Below are 17,169 nucleotides of genomic sequence, written 5' to 3'. Positions count from 1 at the left end.
TCTTATAAGGGCATTGATCCCACGCACAAGGCCCAGGCCCCCGTGACCTTGTCAGCCCCAGGGGCCTCACCCCCTCACCCCCTAACACCACCACACTGGGGGGTCTGACTGCAACACTGAATTGGGGGGGGAGCACAAACATTCAGTCCAGAGCAGAGCCAGATGGCTAACCAAGGATGCCAGCTCCCTGGTAACGGGGCTCCGCTGGCTGGCGGGAGCACACGCCTACCTTGTTCACCCAGTACATGACCGCGTCCTCGATGTCGTAGGGCAGATCCGTGGCTTGGAAAAAGGCAGAGTACTGCTGAGCACACGCCACCACCTTCTCCACACTGATCATCTCTACGGTGTAGGCCATCATGAGGGTGTCTATCATGGCCAAGTGAGCGCTCTGCAAACACAGAACAAAAACCCACTGGTAAAGAAACACACACTTAGAAGGCGCTGCCCGCAGCATTTAAGCACTGATGCTTCCCGTCACACAGCAGCAGACCTACAGGCTGCAGACGACGAGCCGCAGAGAGCATGTACGGCTCGTGCCGGAGACGCGTTGACGGAAGCCAACGACTTGGTCAGGCCCTCGCCCAGGTCACGCTCACATGCTTTTCAAACGATGTGCTCTTACCTGCTTCCCGACTCCTGACAGCGCCATCCCCAGCCACGGGGAGCACAGCTGGCAGCCGGCAGTCACCGCAACCGCGCACTCCTGCCCCGCGCGTTGCGCCCGCACAGCGGACACCGGCCACCTCTGCTTCTGAGACGTCTCCCGACCGGCCCCTCCTTCAGACCACCACCAGTTCTCACACCTGAACCGGGTAAAAACTCCGCCCGTTCTCCCGGCCCCAAGCCCCGCCTCTCCCCCTGCCTCCAGCCCAGGAACGCAGGCCTCTCCTTGGCTGGGGTTTCTGGGAGGGAGGGTTTCACACAGAAATGGTACAGGGCGGTTCTTAAAACATCCACACGTTACAACGTGTATCAGGTAGGAAGCACCCCAGCCCCTGCTCCCCAGGCAGGGTGAGCGGCTGGGATGCAGGCTTGCCAAAATCCCGCTGCTCACCTGCAGGCAGGCCCTGCCGCTGTTTCCTGCTCCCTGGCACTGCCAACAACGCCAAACCTCTGCTTCCCCAGGGAAGGCTTCTCACTGGGGGTTAAGCTCGGATATAGAAAGGGTGCAGCAACTGACCTCCCCCCAAGAACATTACCAAGTGTGCCCGTTCCCTCACATTTTCTGCCAACACTCGATGTTGTCCTCTTTGCTTTCCATCAGCCGTGCCAGTCTGCAGGTTACAACACCCACTCCTGCTCAGGCGCTGCGCTTCTCTGATTCATGGGGACGGACATCTCTGTGTGCTTAGCACTTACTTGTGTTTCTCCTGGAAACCTGCCTGCTCACGTCCTCGGCCCGTTTTTCTCTTTGGGATGTTCATCTTTCTTTCTGAATCTTTGAGAGCTCATCACGTGTCAGGTACATTAGCTCTGTGTCACCCAGGCAGCAATCAGTTTTCCCTAATCTGCCTTTGGGTTTTCCACTTTATTCAGAATGCAGCGTGCTGCAGAGAAGTTCTAAATACTTACTTGGTAAAATCCGTCAGTCTTCAGGGTCTCCTTTATGGCTTTGAAATTCATCTCATGTTGACAAAAGGCTCCCCTACGCCCCCTCAAAATACAGAAATAACGTTCTCTACTTTTTCTATTACTGTAAATCCAACTGGAATTTATTTCTGAAGATGTTGTACACTAGAGACTAGTGATGTCTCCAAATCAGAGATTTCATCGCATCATTCTCTCATCAAGTCTCCCTCATCTTCTTCACAGTGATGTCCAAACTCCTTAAAAAGGTGGCCCCTCCCGACCCATCAGTCTAGCTTTATACCTCCCGCTTCCTCCCCCAGTCTCCACTCCCTTCAGAACAGTCTCAGAAGACTGCCTGCTGCTCCCCAAAGCTGTCGCCAATCCACATGCTCCCAGGCCCCTGCTGGCTGTCCCCCGTCCCCCTCGTGATGCAGACCGAGTCCTGTCTCTGGTCTGACTGCCACCCTCCTTGGAAAGGCTTCTTCCAATTCCCTTTCCAATCAAAACGGCTCACTCTTCCTGCAGAGTACAGGCTCCTTCGGAGCATCACTTAGACTTGCATTAAGCTCCTTCTCCTCCCATTTTACTGAGACATACTGGACACACTCGCTGTCACTGAAGGTGAGCAGTGTGACGACGGGGCGTGTGCACGCTGTGAAACGATTGTTACCGTAGATCTTGTGATGCCTGCACTGAATCCTGACCGAACCATCCAGAGCCAGGCATGGTCAACAGAACTTTAAAAGCCCCCAGGTGATGCTGAGAGCAGAAGGTCTGGGGGTCCCCAGCTGTCCTGCTAGTTCAAGCAGGACTGACTCCCAGGTCAGAGTGAGACTGTCGAGGTCAAGGGCGCTGTTCCAGTTACTGTCACAGTCCCTCCACCTAACATGGCACCTGGCAACTAGCTCGCAAGGGCTGAAGCAGGGAAGGGAGCTGGTCCACCGGTCACTTTAAAGAATGAAGAGCGAGCTTTCCTCTGCAGGTTGAGGATGTGGGTTTTGCGCCGGAGGTGGTGGACTGGCAGCGTCTCGGGAAGGCAGGTGCTCCCTCTGAAGCAGGAAGCTTGACCACGGCCTCGTGAGCCAGTGGTGACGCCTCGTCAGGTCTACCTTACACGCCAGCCGCCTGCCGAGCCGTCACCAGCGCCCTGGCTCTTCCCTGCAGACCCTTTCTGAACTAAGGCTGCAGGCGATGCTCACTGTCTACGGCCCCAAAACTCTCTGACGGGGGCATCACGTACGCTCTTAACGTGAGGAGGCTGAAGCTCCGAAGATTAAACGGTTTGTCCAAGCCTATGGGTTCTTTCCGCTGTGCCGTGCGCTTGGCAGAAATGAAGTCACTCAGTTTAGAAGGAAACGCGTTTTGGAAGCGACAGACATCACACGCAAGGAGGGAAACCACGCCTCGAGAGTGACGTCACGCTCCAGCCACGCCCTCCAGTCCCACCTCCGCGGGGCTGCCCGCCCCCCGCGGCTCTGTGCCCCCTCAACCGAGCCCCGAGCCCCAGAGCAGGGCTCGGGCCTTCCCGCTGCGCTCCCAGCACACGTTTCAAGGAGGGAAGCTGTTAGTAATTAGTGTCTAATGGCCATGAAAGCCTAACTCTTTTGAACAAAAATGTGGGAAGTCATTTCAAGGGCCGTAAAGCCATTCATGTCCTCATTAAGCCTTTTTCTCTTGAATTTATTCTACAGATACGATTTAAGAGAGAAAAAAAGAGCTATATGAATGAAACGGACCACTACAGTACCATACATAAGAAAGGAAGCAATGTTACAACCACAATGAGCAATGTACGCTACCTTAAACTACTTAACAATAGGGGAAACACGCACAACACGGTACTGAACAGAAAATCAGCACACACTTCAACAACGTTTGAGACACGTATGTAAGTACTCATGCACACGCGTGTGTGCACACATGTACACATACACATTGCACACATATGCACACGCCTTGAACATATATATATAAAACAGGGAAAAGGAATGGATAACAGGAAAAGTTACTTAGAAATGACTCTGTTGTAACATGTAAAAAAATACATATAAAATCTATAGTTTACTTCAAAAGTTTGGGTTGCAAGCACTTAGTTTAATTAGAAATACATTTTCAGAACAAAGTCCTTTTCACTGATTACTTCATTTCCTAAATTCAAAAACAAATTTTAAAAAATTCCACTACTGTGCCTACACTTATTTCCATATGCTATCCGTCCACTTTCAAACTAAGAACCTTCAAATTTTAGCATGATTTTTTTGCCCTTTAACTTTACAATGTCAGGTATAAGAAAACTGAAAAATTACGTATAGCAAAGTACATACACAACAGTGCAAAATAAACTTTTGGCCACAGCCAATCAATGTGGAGTGATTTATGACTCTAAATACACAGATTTAATTTCTTACCTAAAGCACTGAGGTCAGAATAATAACAGCTAACACTGCTACGTGCCATGCGATGATTTCAGCATTTATACTTAACTCATCTAATGCCACAACACTGCGAGATGCAGTATTATTAACCCATTTCACAAGGGAGAAGTCGGGGCCTCTGTGCAAGGTCACACAGCAGGAGGCCGGGCAGCAGCGTGGGGCCGCAGTTGCGCGCCGGGGCCGCCAGGGGGCAGCGCAGCGCCCGGCGTCCCAGCGGAGCGGAAAGCAGGCGGAGTGGAGCCCCGGGCATTCACCGAGGCCCATGTTAGGGTCTAGATCTGCGCTACGGGGGGCACTAGTTGTCTCCAACGAGTGGAGTCTAGACAAAAATAAATCACACATGTATCAGAAATGAAGGTTAAAGCTATTAAATAAAGAAGAGCGCTTAGAGCGCGTAAGTGTTGTTGGTAAGAGGTTTATTACTCAGTCTCACACTTTTATCAGACAGAAGTTCCGATACGTCATGCTTTGATTATTCTCATATCAGATGCAGACGCAGGACTAAGGAAGCAGTTCCTAAACTGAACTCGGTCTCCAACAGCGGCCAGGGCACCTCTGCGTCCTCCCCAGGGTGCAGGGGGACACGGACGTAACAAGCCCACCGTGAACACCAAGCACCCGAGCCACCGCAGACGGAACACGCAGCACACACATCCGACCAGTCTGTCAAAGCTAATTCCAGTTCAGAAAACAACACTTTACATATCATTTATTTACATTAACAGGTTTACCATAATTTTCATTTATCCTTAATTTACATGGAGATACAAGCAAAATAGCACTTATGGCCCTACTGAGACACCACTTCCCCCCAGGAAGGCTGTGATTAAAAAGTCAGATAATAACAGCTGTTGGCAAGGATGTGGAGGAATCAGAACTCGGGTGCACTGCTAGCAGGGATGGAAGACAGGGCAGCCGCTGTGAAGGGTTTGGTAGTTTCTCAAAAAGGGAAACAAAGTTATCACCTGACCCAGCAAGTCTGCTTTCTGCTGCCTACCCAAGAGAAATGAAAACAGGTGTCCACACAAAATCTGCACACAATTATAAGAGCAGCATTATTTATAATAGCCAAAAAGGTGGGAACAACCCAAATGTCCATCAACTGATGAAGGGATAAGCAAAAATGAAATATGTATTCTATTCAGAATGGAATATAATTCAGCAATAAAATGAAATAAAGACTGACATCTGCCCCACATGGATGAATCCTGACAGAGTGAACGGTGTCGGGCAGGCAAGTGTGAACACACGCATGCACGCACACACACACACACACACGCACATCACTCCACTGACACAAAATGCCCAGAATGGCAGCCACATAGAGGCAGAAAGCAGATCAGCGGCTGCTTAGGGTGGGGGGGGGGTGCACAGGAGGTGCTACGTGAGAAGTGATTAAAACTGTCTAAAGCGGACTGTGGTGATGCTCACACAGCTCTGAACATAATAACCCCCAACGCTGTACACGGCAGCTGGGCGCTGTGCGGTATGTCATTTCTACCTCACGCTGCTACCAAACCCCATCAGACCAACTTACGATGCTCTCCTGCCCCCTTCCCAGTGCCAGCTCCTCGTAAATCACCACTCGGAGCTCCTGAGCCCTCCCACGACTGTTCTGTCCCAGCGATGCCGCATCCAACCTGTCAGGACCCTTGTGCCACCGCGGCCCTGCTGCACCCAGGGGAGGGGGGCTGGCAGCCCCAGGAGGGACGTGATGCCTGCAAGATTCAAGCTTTTTTTATTCTTATTTTTTTTATCGCAGTGTAGTCGATTTACAATGTTAGTTTCAGGTGTACAGCAAAGCGGTTCAGTTATTCAATCTCTTAACATGACATTAAGCTTGTGACCACACAAAACTGATACTTCTATTTTACTGGGACCTACCTGCTTAGATGTGTCAAGAAAGTAAAGAGAGAAAGGTAGAGGGCATGGTTACTAGCACATGACTACAAGCCCAGCGACTCCGATTCAGCTGCCACGCAGTTCTGCCCGTCTCAGCAGCGCTGCGTGCCCGCAGCCCGGCAGCCGAGCGCTCCCTGCCGTTCCCACAGCAGCAGCACAAGCGTCCGCTTTACAGCCTGCCATCCACGTGTGGTGAATCTGACCGTCACACGCCCGTGGACCTGTTCCCAAGACAACGCCGAGCCAAACTGACATTAAGCTTTATTGCAAAAGGAAGACATGCAGGAAACAGCTCAGCCCAAATGTCCACTAAAATGCAAGTCCCAGACCACAGAGGGCTACTGTGCCCCGGAGCAGTTCCCTCTTGTCATCGGGACTGCACTGAGCCTCAGAGGGCAGGCGAGTGTGCTCACCTGAGGCGCTGCCCGGCGGACACGTGCAGGAACCGCACACCAGTGATAAACATGGTGGACGCAGGAGACGGTGGACAAAGGGGATGGTGGACGCAGGGGACGGTGGATGAAGGAGACGGTGGACGAAGGAGACGGTGGACGAAGGAGACGGTGGACGAAGGGGACGGTGGACGGCTGTGCTTCCAGACCCGGATCATCACCAAGAAACCACAAATTTCCTGCCCCAAACCTCAGGGAGGCCCACGAACAGCCTCGCAGCAGGAATCTCACCTCTACAGACCCTCCCAGTCACAACGACAGGCAGTCACCTCGCTCCACAACCAGAAGCCATGAATGACTTCCCAGGGCCGACTAGACAAGCCCCAAGTTATGCGAATAAGAAGCTCTTCATGGAGCTTCCAGGTCTCCTCCTCCACAGCTTCTGTATGGAACCCTGCGGTCCCCCGGCAGGCGAAGAGCAGGCCGGTTACAAAGCAGAATGCCCGGTCTCCACACCCACCACGTCATCTCGGGCAAAGCCCCCAACTCCTGTGTGCCTCAACACCCGCTCTGCACAGCGTGGCGATGACAGCACAAGGCACCTGGTGCCCTGAACATCACATGGCCATGAGAGGAGCAGGCTAGGGCAGACCCCTCAGCAGCCACACCGCTCTGTAACCAGGAGGTGGCCGGGCTGCTGGAAGCTGCCACAGCATACATTGAAAACGGCACACAACAAGTGTGGGCAGGCTGGCGGCATTCTCATCTGAGTCCAGCAGGTGGACACGGACCTCCGCCAGCAGAGCCACATTAAGGTGGGCGCAGGGGGGGCAGTGCAACTGTCCCCAGACAGGAGCTGCACTAGGCGGGGGACGTGCCCTCTGGGAGGGAGCCCTGGTCAGGTGAACAGCAGGGGAGCCAGTGGGGTCAGTTTGGGATTGGAGGCTGTCATAAAACTCACAGTTGTGCATCCATGTTTTCCCTGCCCCATCCTGAAGAAGAAAGGACCTAGAAGTGACACCACCAAAGCAGCAGTAAACACGTCTGTGCCAGAGCGTGGCTCCTACACAGCACCTCCCCACGGCGCTTCGCGGCACGGCTGGCCCCGGTCAAAGAGGAAAAGCGCGGCGTGAGCCTGGAGCGCACGGCTGTGTCAGAAAGGGCAAAGCGCTCAGAGACTGACGGGGATGCCAGAGGTCGAGCAGCCAGCCGGAAGGGGCCGCCAGCCAAACGTGGCCCACAAGAGTACAGAAGCCTGAGGGCAGTAACGAATTACAACACAATTAGTCAAGGCCAAAAAGAACCCTCGAGTCCATGGTGATGATCACGAAGGGGGAAGGAGGAAGAGAAAGCCCTTCTCTGCAGAACAATGCCAGGCAGGAAGTGTAAAAGCAATGACAGAACTTCAAGGTCACCAGACTGCAACCAGCGGTGCAGGAGCTCACTCAGGCACAGAGCGCCGCAGCTGCTAAAACCAGCAGGGGGCGCACTACTGGGAAACCCCGCGCAATGAACGCCCAAGTGTCACCCCGCACAACGCTCCCCACTATGAAGGAACAGAGGTCAGACTCAGATGCACCAGCACTGGGACACGACATGCCTCCTGTGAGAGTCAACAGCAGAACACACCGCCTATTCCTGGGTCCCGTCAGGAGGAGACCATCAGAGAAACCAGGGCTAGAGTGTGTCCCAAGCGCCAGCTCGCCCGCGCTCTTCAGAAGTGTCAGTGTCATGAACTAAGAACAAAACAAGGTGGGCAGAGGCGACTGTGCTAGACGGAGGGGAGCAAAAGGCAGGGCAACCATAGTAGTGGGTGATCTTTGATTGGCTTCTGGTTTGAAAAAGGTAAAAAAAAAAACTATAAGGAACATTTTAGGCACAATGATTGGGGAAATAAGACTATGGATCATGTGTTTAATAATATTACAGTAACAACATTTAATTTCTTGGTGCGAGCATGGAATTGTGATTATGCAGAAAAACGTGCTTGTTTTCGTAAGCTTCTTAAATGACCATGTGTATGCGTGTGTGCGTGTGCACAGAAACGGGCAGAGAGCTGGGGGAGAGAAGCAAATACGGCAAATCTGAGCGTCAAGTTGCTCTCTAACTCCAGTGTAACTGGAAAAGCTGAAGAAAATGCAACTTAGAAGCGAAGAAAGCTCACATCCATTTCGCACAGACACGAGTAAGTGCATTTCACACACGCGGCCTCACAGACGCTGCGCTAAGGCAACCGCGGTCTAAAGAGGAACTTTCAGACCCTCTTCTGACGCTCCTCCCCACGGAACTGTTCGCAGAGCAGTCGCAGGTGAAGTCTAGCTAAAGGAGGAGCCGCTGGCACCGTCACTCAACAGGCTGTCGCTGTTCACCTTCTAATTCCCGGGCAGTTGTTGGTGGCTTTCTTCCCAAACCGTGCTTGCCCGTGCAGTAAACAAGTCATTAGGGGGTTCAAGAGCGCAATGAAGCAACGCTCGCCAGCCTGCTGCTACATGAGATACAGAAACCGAGGAGGTTTATATATAAAATCAAGGGGAAAAGCCTAGAGGGTAAGATGCCTTCGGCTGAGGGTTTAAAGCAAAATATAAGCCCCCTTGATGGTTCCATCAGTGCCCAGAGCAAGGGGGCACAGGGATCTCAGGTCAACACTGTCCTGTCGTCAGAAACGTCCAAGGAGGCAGGTTTCCCTGCAGCAACTCCCCCACAAACAATTCCACCGTTAAGAAATCTTAGGATCTGAAGTGAAAATAAATTTTATTCCTTTTAATCATGACTTTGCTTTCCCATGTGTTAGTAACTATTTTTTGTGACTCTGCCTACTTAAACAGATGACTTCAAACTGGCTTAGAGACTAGCACTCAGGGAGAGAAGCGGGGCGAGCACCTCGGCTAAGTTTACTGGTCTCCCCGCAGGCCAGGCCTGCTCTGTTCACTCCTCACAGGAGCAGCGCAAAGGCCATCAATCCTCAGTGCAGGGAGAACGCTGGGCCTCGGAGAGTTCCAGAACTCGCCCAGTCACAGCTGTCTGCCGCAGACCCAAGCCCATCCTACCCGAGACACAGAGCACTCGGTCACTTCAGTTCTGCCTCAGCAGCAGCGAAGCGCCTGCCAAGCAAGGGGCACGAACCGCGTCCGCTGCGCACGGCAGCATTTCCTGCGAATCTTAGACAGGCGTTCTTCATACACCTTTAAGTAAGCTTCTTATTTTGAAGTAGTTATAGGTTCACATGCAACTGTAAGAAGTAACGCAGAGATCCCACGTACCCTTTACCAGCGTCCCCCGAGGGTAGCACCTCGCAGAACCACAGTATAATCTGACAGTCAGGGCGCGACGTGGAACATTAACCTACAGAACACTGCTGTCACCAGGACCCCTGCGGCTGCCCCTGCAGCTCATCCACTTCCCTCCCGCCCCTCCCTCTCCTTAAACCCTGCAACCACTCATCTGTTCTGTTCCTGTAATTCTGCCCCTTCACGAATGTTACATGGATACAATCACACAGCATGAAACTTTGGATACTCAGCATAATTCTGTGGAGATTCATCCAAGCCGCTATATTTATCAATAGGTTGTTCCTTTTTAGTGCTGAGTAGCATTCCAGTAAACCTCGTAAAACCCTGATTACTTGCAATTATGGTAATCAACGCTTTTATAAAGGTAAACACACCAGCTTGACCTATACACTGAACACCCAGCAGACACTGTCTTAGACTTTTGGGAGACTGCTAAACACAGTAAATTGAAGTACTCAATTATTGAACATGGGCGGCCAAATTTCCCCAATTTAACTTACCTTTCTTATGAATGTTTAAAGTTCTAACTAAAGTCTGCAGTCTTAAAAAGAAGGTTGTAATGGCACAGTTAAAATAAAAAGAAGTTTATTTTTGTTCAGTATTAATTGAATTCTTAACTTAACTAGCTTATAAAGAAAAGTAAATGTCCGCGAGGGTTCTCAAGGAAATAACAGCCACAGGTGGTCGCTGCCCCAGAACACACCCTTGAAGGAGAACACAGGAAGGAGTCTGGAAACGTAATGGGCTGTCTTCAACTTTCAGTGATGCTTCAAGCTCTCAAAGAGGCGGTGATACGGGGCCGCGGACTCAGAGACACCCCCATACAGGTCTCACCCGTCTCTCACCCAGTGCGCTCACGTGTGAGACAGATGAGCCCACGTACGCACGTGCACAGACGCCCAGAAGAACACCACGCCGGGAAGTCTTAAAAAGTTACTTCAAGATTTCACAAGTACTTGTCAGGCAATGAGTGAAATGCACATCTTCTTTTCTGTGCTTTTGTATATAACAATCAGCTGACTATTTCTTTCACCCATGAGAAAAAATTTAAGCTGATCGTGGACTAAATAGGGCAGTGCCCAGGGATCTTCCCTGACACCAGTCCCCACCGCTGACCAGTCAGGCATGGCCCCTCAGTCCCCACCGCTGACCCGTTAGGTGTGGCCCCCCAGTCCCCACCACTGACCAGTCAGGCATGACCCCCAGTCCCCACCACTGACCAGTCAGGCGTGGCCCCCAATCCCCACCGCTGACCAGTCAGGCGTGGCCCCCGGCACCTGAGAGCGGCAGCTACCCTGAAGCACCCGCCCCCCCCCTTCTTGTCTGCTGCTCCTTCTAGACCTAAGTGTCCCCGCGGTGCAGCCGCACAGTTAACACGAATCAGGTGCTCAACAGGTAAGGATGTGCCGGGTGAGAGACTGCGCACGAAACACACTGACCCAAGACCCATCCTCTCACGCCACGTGCTCAGTGCCGACAGGAGAGCTGCCCCGATGACCTTCCCACCACAAACCACTGTGATGGGCGCCATTACTAGTGATTTTTCAGTTAGGCACCTCACTTATGATAGAACGCTTTAAAAAATAATTACCATGATAAAAAAGAGTAACCATCACTCTACCTAAATCTCCCAGAACAAGTCAACTTTTTAGTCTAAAACGCACACACCACACAGGCTAGCACTTTAAGAATTTTAGAGATTTCAGATAGACTTTTAGACTTTACAGTCATGTAGTTAAAAAGAAATTCTTCTAAGCTGTACCCATGAGTAGCCCCAAAGAGTTCAGTTCAATATTTATTTGTAACAAACAGCGTTACACGGTACGGCTAATTCCGTCCGTTTCACTCTGTCTTCACTGCTACCTCTGTGGTACCACCTCATGCTCAGACTTCTGTGATAACCTAATTGTTCCCCCACTTTCTTCTCTTGAAATACACCCTCCTGAGAGCAGCCCAAGTGACCTTAGAGCACAAATCAGATCATATCACCTCCACCCCTAAAAAAACCTCCCAATGACTTTGCACTTCTCTTGGATTCAAAGTCTCCTCATGATTCGCCAGATGCAATACAATCTGGTCCCTGGATCTCATTCAGACGGGGTCATCCGACGAAGTAGAGTCGTGCTATTTTTTCTGTTCCTGGATTATGACAAGCTTGCTCTTGCCTAGAAAGTCTGCGCCTGCTGGTTCCTCAGACTGAATGGCTCTGCTATACACGATTCTCAGCAAATCAGGAATAGGAGGGAACTTCCTAAACTTGATAAAGAACATCCTCAAAATTCCTACAGATAACATCATACTTAACAATGAGAACCAAATATACCTCCATAAGGACAGCAACGAGGCGAGGACGTCTGGTCTCACCACTTTCATTTAACATCGCCTGGAAGTCTTAGGTGTGCAATGAAACAAGGAACAGGAAGGCATACACACTGGAAGGGAAGAAGCAAATCTGTGTTCATCATGAACAACAGGATACAGCGTGCAGGGAATTCTAACAACTCCACCAAAAAACCTACTGAGAAACAAATGCATTTAGCAAGGTTGCAACATACAAAAATCAATGTTCAAAATTCAACTCTACTCCTCAAATTAGCAATGAGGAATTAAATTAAATTGGAAATTAAATTTAAAAACAATTCCATTTATAATCAAAATCAAAAATATGAAATAAAGTAAAATGTAAGCATGTACAGAACTCATACACTAAAAACTACAAGACTGCTGCAATAGAAAAGACCCGGGTAAACGGGAGGAGACGGCACGTTTATCCAGGAAGAGTCAACACCAGTAAGAGGGCAATTCTTCCTAAAACGAGCTACAGATTCAGCACAGCTCCAATCTATATCTAAGCTAAATCTAAGCTTTCTTTGCAGAAATTGACAAGAGCTTCTAAAATGTATATGGAAATGCAAAGAACCTAGAATAACTAAAACAACTGTGACAAAGAACAACAAAGCTCAACGACCTCGCTGTCCAGTGTTAAGACTTACTACAGAAGTACAGTGATCACGACTGCGCGGCCCTGGCCTGCTGCACACTGAGCACCAGAGCAAACACGTATGTCAAAGCAGGGCGGTGGGGAAAGGACAGGCTTCAACAATGGCTCTGGAACAACTACACATCCTCTTTCTTTTTTTGGATGAAGGTACTGGGGATTGAACCCAGGGCTCTGTGCATGCTAAGCACACGCTCAATGGACCTACACCCACCCCCACTGATATCCTTGTTAAAAAAATAAAACAAAACAAATGCCAACTCTTCCCTCCCACTATACAATCATCATCACCATCATCATCAACCAAAATGAACTGCAGAACTGAATGTAAAACAATTAACTTCTAAAAGAAAGAACAAAGAAAAAATTCTTTAAACCACGATGTGGGCAAAGATTTCTTAGGACATAAAAGAACAAAATAACTGTAACTATAAAAGAAAAAAATTATAAATTAGCCTTCATCACAATTTAGAACTACTTGAAAGACACCATTAAGAAAATGAAAAGGTAAACCACAGACTAGAAGAAAATATTTGCAATACATAGACTTGATAAAGGATTTGTAGTCAGAATATAAAAGAACTCTTACAGTAGTAGGAAAACAAAAAGCCCAAAAAGAAAATGAGAAAAAGATTTAACAGACACTTCACAAAAGACGAGGTAGGAACGACCAACAAGCATTTGAAAAAACACCAAACTACATTAGTCATCGGAGAAAGGCAAATTAAAATAACAAGGAGACACCGACTCCCACCAGAACGGCTAAAATCACAGACTAGCAATAGTGGAAGTGTCGGCAGGGATGTGGAGCATCTGGAACTCTCACACATCGCCTGGTGTCGAACAGAGCCTACAGCCACTTGGGGAAGCGGCCCGATGGTGCCTGAAATTGAAACACGCTTATGTACGGCCCCATCAGTTCAACCCCCAGGTATTTACCCAAGAGAAATGAGAATATATGTCCTCACAAAAAACGCATATAAATGTCCACAGCTGCTCTATTTATACAGGGCGAAACCCGTAAACAGCCAAGCCCATCAGCAGGTAATGAATAAACTGTGCAATCCACAAAATGGATAAATGGTACTAGGCAATAAAAAGGAACACACCACACAGAGCAGGTGATTGAATCCCAACAAAGTATGAGCAAAAGCGCCCAGTTTAAAAGAGGGTCACACATTAGCTTTCATCACACGAAATGCTAGAAGAGGCACAGCGCACAGATGACCGGAGGCCGCGCGCAGGGGGGCAGGGCGGGGACTGGCAGCAGAGGGAACCCGGAGGTGACAGGTGTCAAAAAACACTTCACAGCTTTACTGGAGTGGGATTTACATGTGCACATACCTCTGTCAAAACACAAACTATTTACTTTATTAAATAGGTATATTTTATTTAAATTCAGCCTCAACGAAGTTGATTTTTAAAAAGAAAGCTCTGACCTGAAAGTCACTCAGGCTGCACTGAGCGTCAACCTCTTCATCTGTTTAACGTGGATAATACTTAATTTCTCACCTCACGAGGCATCAAATGAGATCAGAGCACATCAAAGTTCTCTAAAAAGCTGCTGAGCGCCGTCATGACTTAGTGTCTTCATGACAGCAGGCATCAGTCAGTGGAAGACTCTACAGAATCGTTTATTATCTAAAGACAATCTCCAGACTTCACTGTTCTCATTTGTTTTTATGTTTTCCCAAACCAACGCTCTATCAATCAATACTGTACGGGATTAAACTGGGAGACTTCTACAAAATCACCCCTCGTGTGCCGGCTGCTAACCGTGGAGCTGCCAGCGGGCCACGGAAAGCGGGCAAAGCCAGCAATGAGCCCCGAGACCCACTGCCGTGGATGCCTGCACCCGACAAATCCAGACTTCAGCACAGAACATCTGTAGTTTTCAAACATCCTAACCGTAGTGACCTGGCAAGATTTATTTTTACGACAGTTTATACACGGCAGCGCAGGCCTGTCCACCAAGACTCAACGTAATTGCTGCTCCCTTGTGCCAACAATGTGAAATGACAGCCATGTCCTTTCATTTGCTAACCAGTGTGACATTCCTAGCAGAGCTGAACCAGTCACATATGGTGGACTTCAAAGGAGGTCTGTGCTTTATAGCTTCCCAGTTTTGAAAGTTTTCCAGGCATATGGATGCTGAGCCAAAAACTGCTTCAAATCTCAAAATCTAAAACAAGTTGCATATAATACACTGGAATATGCTGCATCATATAAAAATAGCCATCAGTAAATGCTCCACTTAACACTCAAAAAATTGCCTCAAAGGAAACTTGTCAGCAAATCTCTTTCAGCTGGGTGCGTACGAAAAATGCGCCCGACGGTACCAGCCTTACCCGAAAAGGAAACTGAACCACACAAGGTCATGAACAATGGGAGCTGCTCCCTAATTTGCCTCCACCACGCAGTCACGGTGCACCTGCCAAGAGCTGTCCATGAGAAAGAAAAAAGAAGGTCATGATGTCTCCCTTGGTGACACGGAGGTTGCCATCCCGGGTTTTCAGAAACTACAAAGACAAGTTAAAGCCTGAAGAGCCGCAGGGAAAGCTTCACGGGACTTGAACACAGCTATGGCAGAGACCCAGCCAGCACAGGGAGAAGCGGGAACGCCTCTCCTCCAGGCCGCCAAGCACCTAGAGCTGCGCGCCGCCTTCCCGATGAGCACCTGCCGGCGAGCAGTGCGAGGCCAGACCCCGCGCAGTACAGGGGACCAGCCCGCTCCGGAGCCCGCACCGCCACGCGGCCCACCACTCTCTGAAGTGATCTCTTTCATCTGTTTACTAGTTGGACTGTTTACCACCAGCTAAACCTTTCAGCTTTAGGAAAACAACAATCAGCACTCTCAGACCCCCGCAGGTGTATCAGAAGAACTTCCTGCAGAGACGGCTCCGGGGAGCCTGTGACAGGCTCGTTTCGCACCCCCCTCCCGGCGGCAGAGCCGGCGGGCTGGGGGGGAGTCTGCGCACTCTGGGGACCTCCCTTCCTTCACAGAAGCTCCCGCATCTAGGCGTCTAAACATAGGCAAGCTTCCTCGTGGAGCAGTTGGCCAAGGCTTTAAATAATCATCTATTTTCTTCCTTTAAATCTCACTGCCGACGTTGATTAAAGACAATCTGCGAAAGCACTATGACCTGCAAGCTCCCAGGATGGGTCGGTGTCACGGGGCGGGGGGGGGGGGTTGGTCTGGTCACCACAGACCAGGGGGCGGGCGGCTGCAACCACCGCCACGACCGTTCACCCCAGCCCTGGACTAACCGCGCGTGAGGGAAATCCGCGTTCCGCAGCGCCCTGCCAGAGCGCTCAGTCCCCAGGCCCCCATCACGTGTTCTCACAGAGTCACACCAAGAAAGATCACCTTCTCCCGCACCAGCTGCTTAAGTTTAGTCACCTACACTGGACACACAGCTCTCTTCCTCCTCTTCGTAAAAGACGGCATCCTAGTTAATGCACGTTTACTTCATCTGCAGCCATCATCAAGCATCACCGCCAGCAGGTCTGTGGTATCAGGCAACTTCCTAAGTGCCTCAGCTTTTGTTAGTTTGAATGTTGTGAAAATGAGATTACAAACAAAAAGAATACAAAGCTTTCATCATTCAAAAGTCAGTTATCTATTTTACAGACCAAGTCTGAAGTAACTTCTTACATCATACTTTAGACACTAGCTCTGAAAAGTCAAATTAAAAAAAAAAAAAGAATATGCACCTGAATCTGTAATGTAAACCACATTTCAAGTCAAACAGAATGGTTAAAATTTTCTGAAATGGGAAGTAAGACAGATGTCAGAGTGTTACTTCAGGAAAATTAATCTAACAGCAGAAAACCACAGGAAGCAGATAAAATAAATCTTCAGGAGGCAAGTCCACATGCAAACTCTATGCCCGTAGTTCTTTCCATTAAAAGATACAAATTGGTAACTTGCATAGTAAAATACACTTTTTAAGAAAAAGGTGAGTATAGTATTCAGTTTTCTGCACCAACACTGCCATTTCACCCTATAACCCAGGCATGACGTCCATTCAGTTAGTCACAGTCCACATTTTTTCCAAACAGAATAGAGAAAAATCAAGTTCCAAGGATAAAACCTTGTTTCTGTCATATACGTGTATCTAGGCAGACAGGTGTGTGTCTGGTAGCAGAACATTTCTGTCAGAGTCAAGGGAGCTTCAAAGCTCCAGGCCGGATGACAGCGAGCACCCCTTTCTGCTCCAAATCTCTACTTCTGTGGTTGAACCTGTCCTCAACTGGGAAGAAAGGGGGCTTTTTCTCTGCTGAATATTCAGCTCCATTTCTCTTACTGGCTGGCATCAGAGCCCACTGAATTGGTTACGCTAATTTCAGCAAACACTGGGACTTACCACTGAAGTCGTCTGCAGACTCCATGGAAGGGCTCTGGAAGGACAGACACGGAGCAGCCCCCGGGGGGGAGCTCGGGGGCTCTCCCAGGGCGGCCCCCCCACCCCCACCCCCGTGCTGTGACTCTCCCTCCAACAATGCGATCGCCCACCAGACATCAGGCATCTGAGCCCTGGGGTAAACCAGCAATAGTGAGGCAGGGAAAGGAGCCCAGA

General features: G+C 49.6%; 1 protein-coding gene across 2 annotated transcripts in view; it reads right to left on the bottom strand.

Moving 5' to 3' along the window:
• CAMSAP2 (calmodulin regulated spectrin associated protein family member 2) overlaps positions 1-17,169 on the bottom strand; it is a 76,856-nt gene that overhangs the window by 35,146 nt on the left and 24,541 nt on the right. For both annotated transcript variants that reach the window (XM_010982204.3, XM_064477302.1), the window contains exon 3: positions 230-391. In XM_010982204.3, the coding sequence (XP_010980506.1) occupies positions 230-391 (162 nt within the window). The remainder of the gene's footprint in view (positions 1-229; positions 392-17,169) is intronic.

The sequence above is a fragment of the Camelus dromedarius genome, chromosome 21 (assembly GCF_036321535.1).
Source record: "Camelus dromedarius isolate mCamDro1 chromosome 21, mCamDro1.pat, whole genome shotgun sequence".
Lineage (NCBI taxonomy): Eukaryota > Metazoa > Chordata > Mammalia > Artiodactyla > Camelidae > Camelus > Camelus dromedarius.
This window is presented reverse-complemented; position numbering and strand designations above follow the sequence as displayed.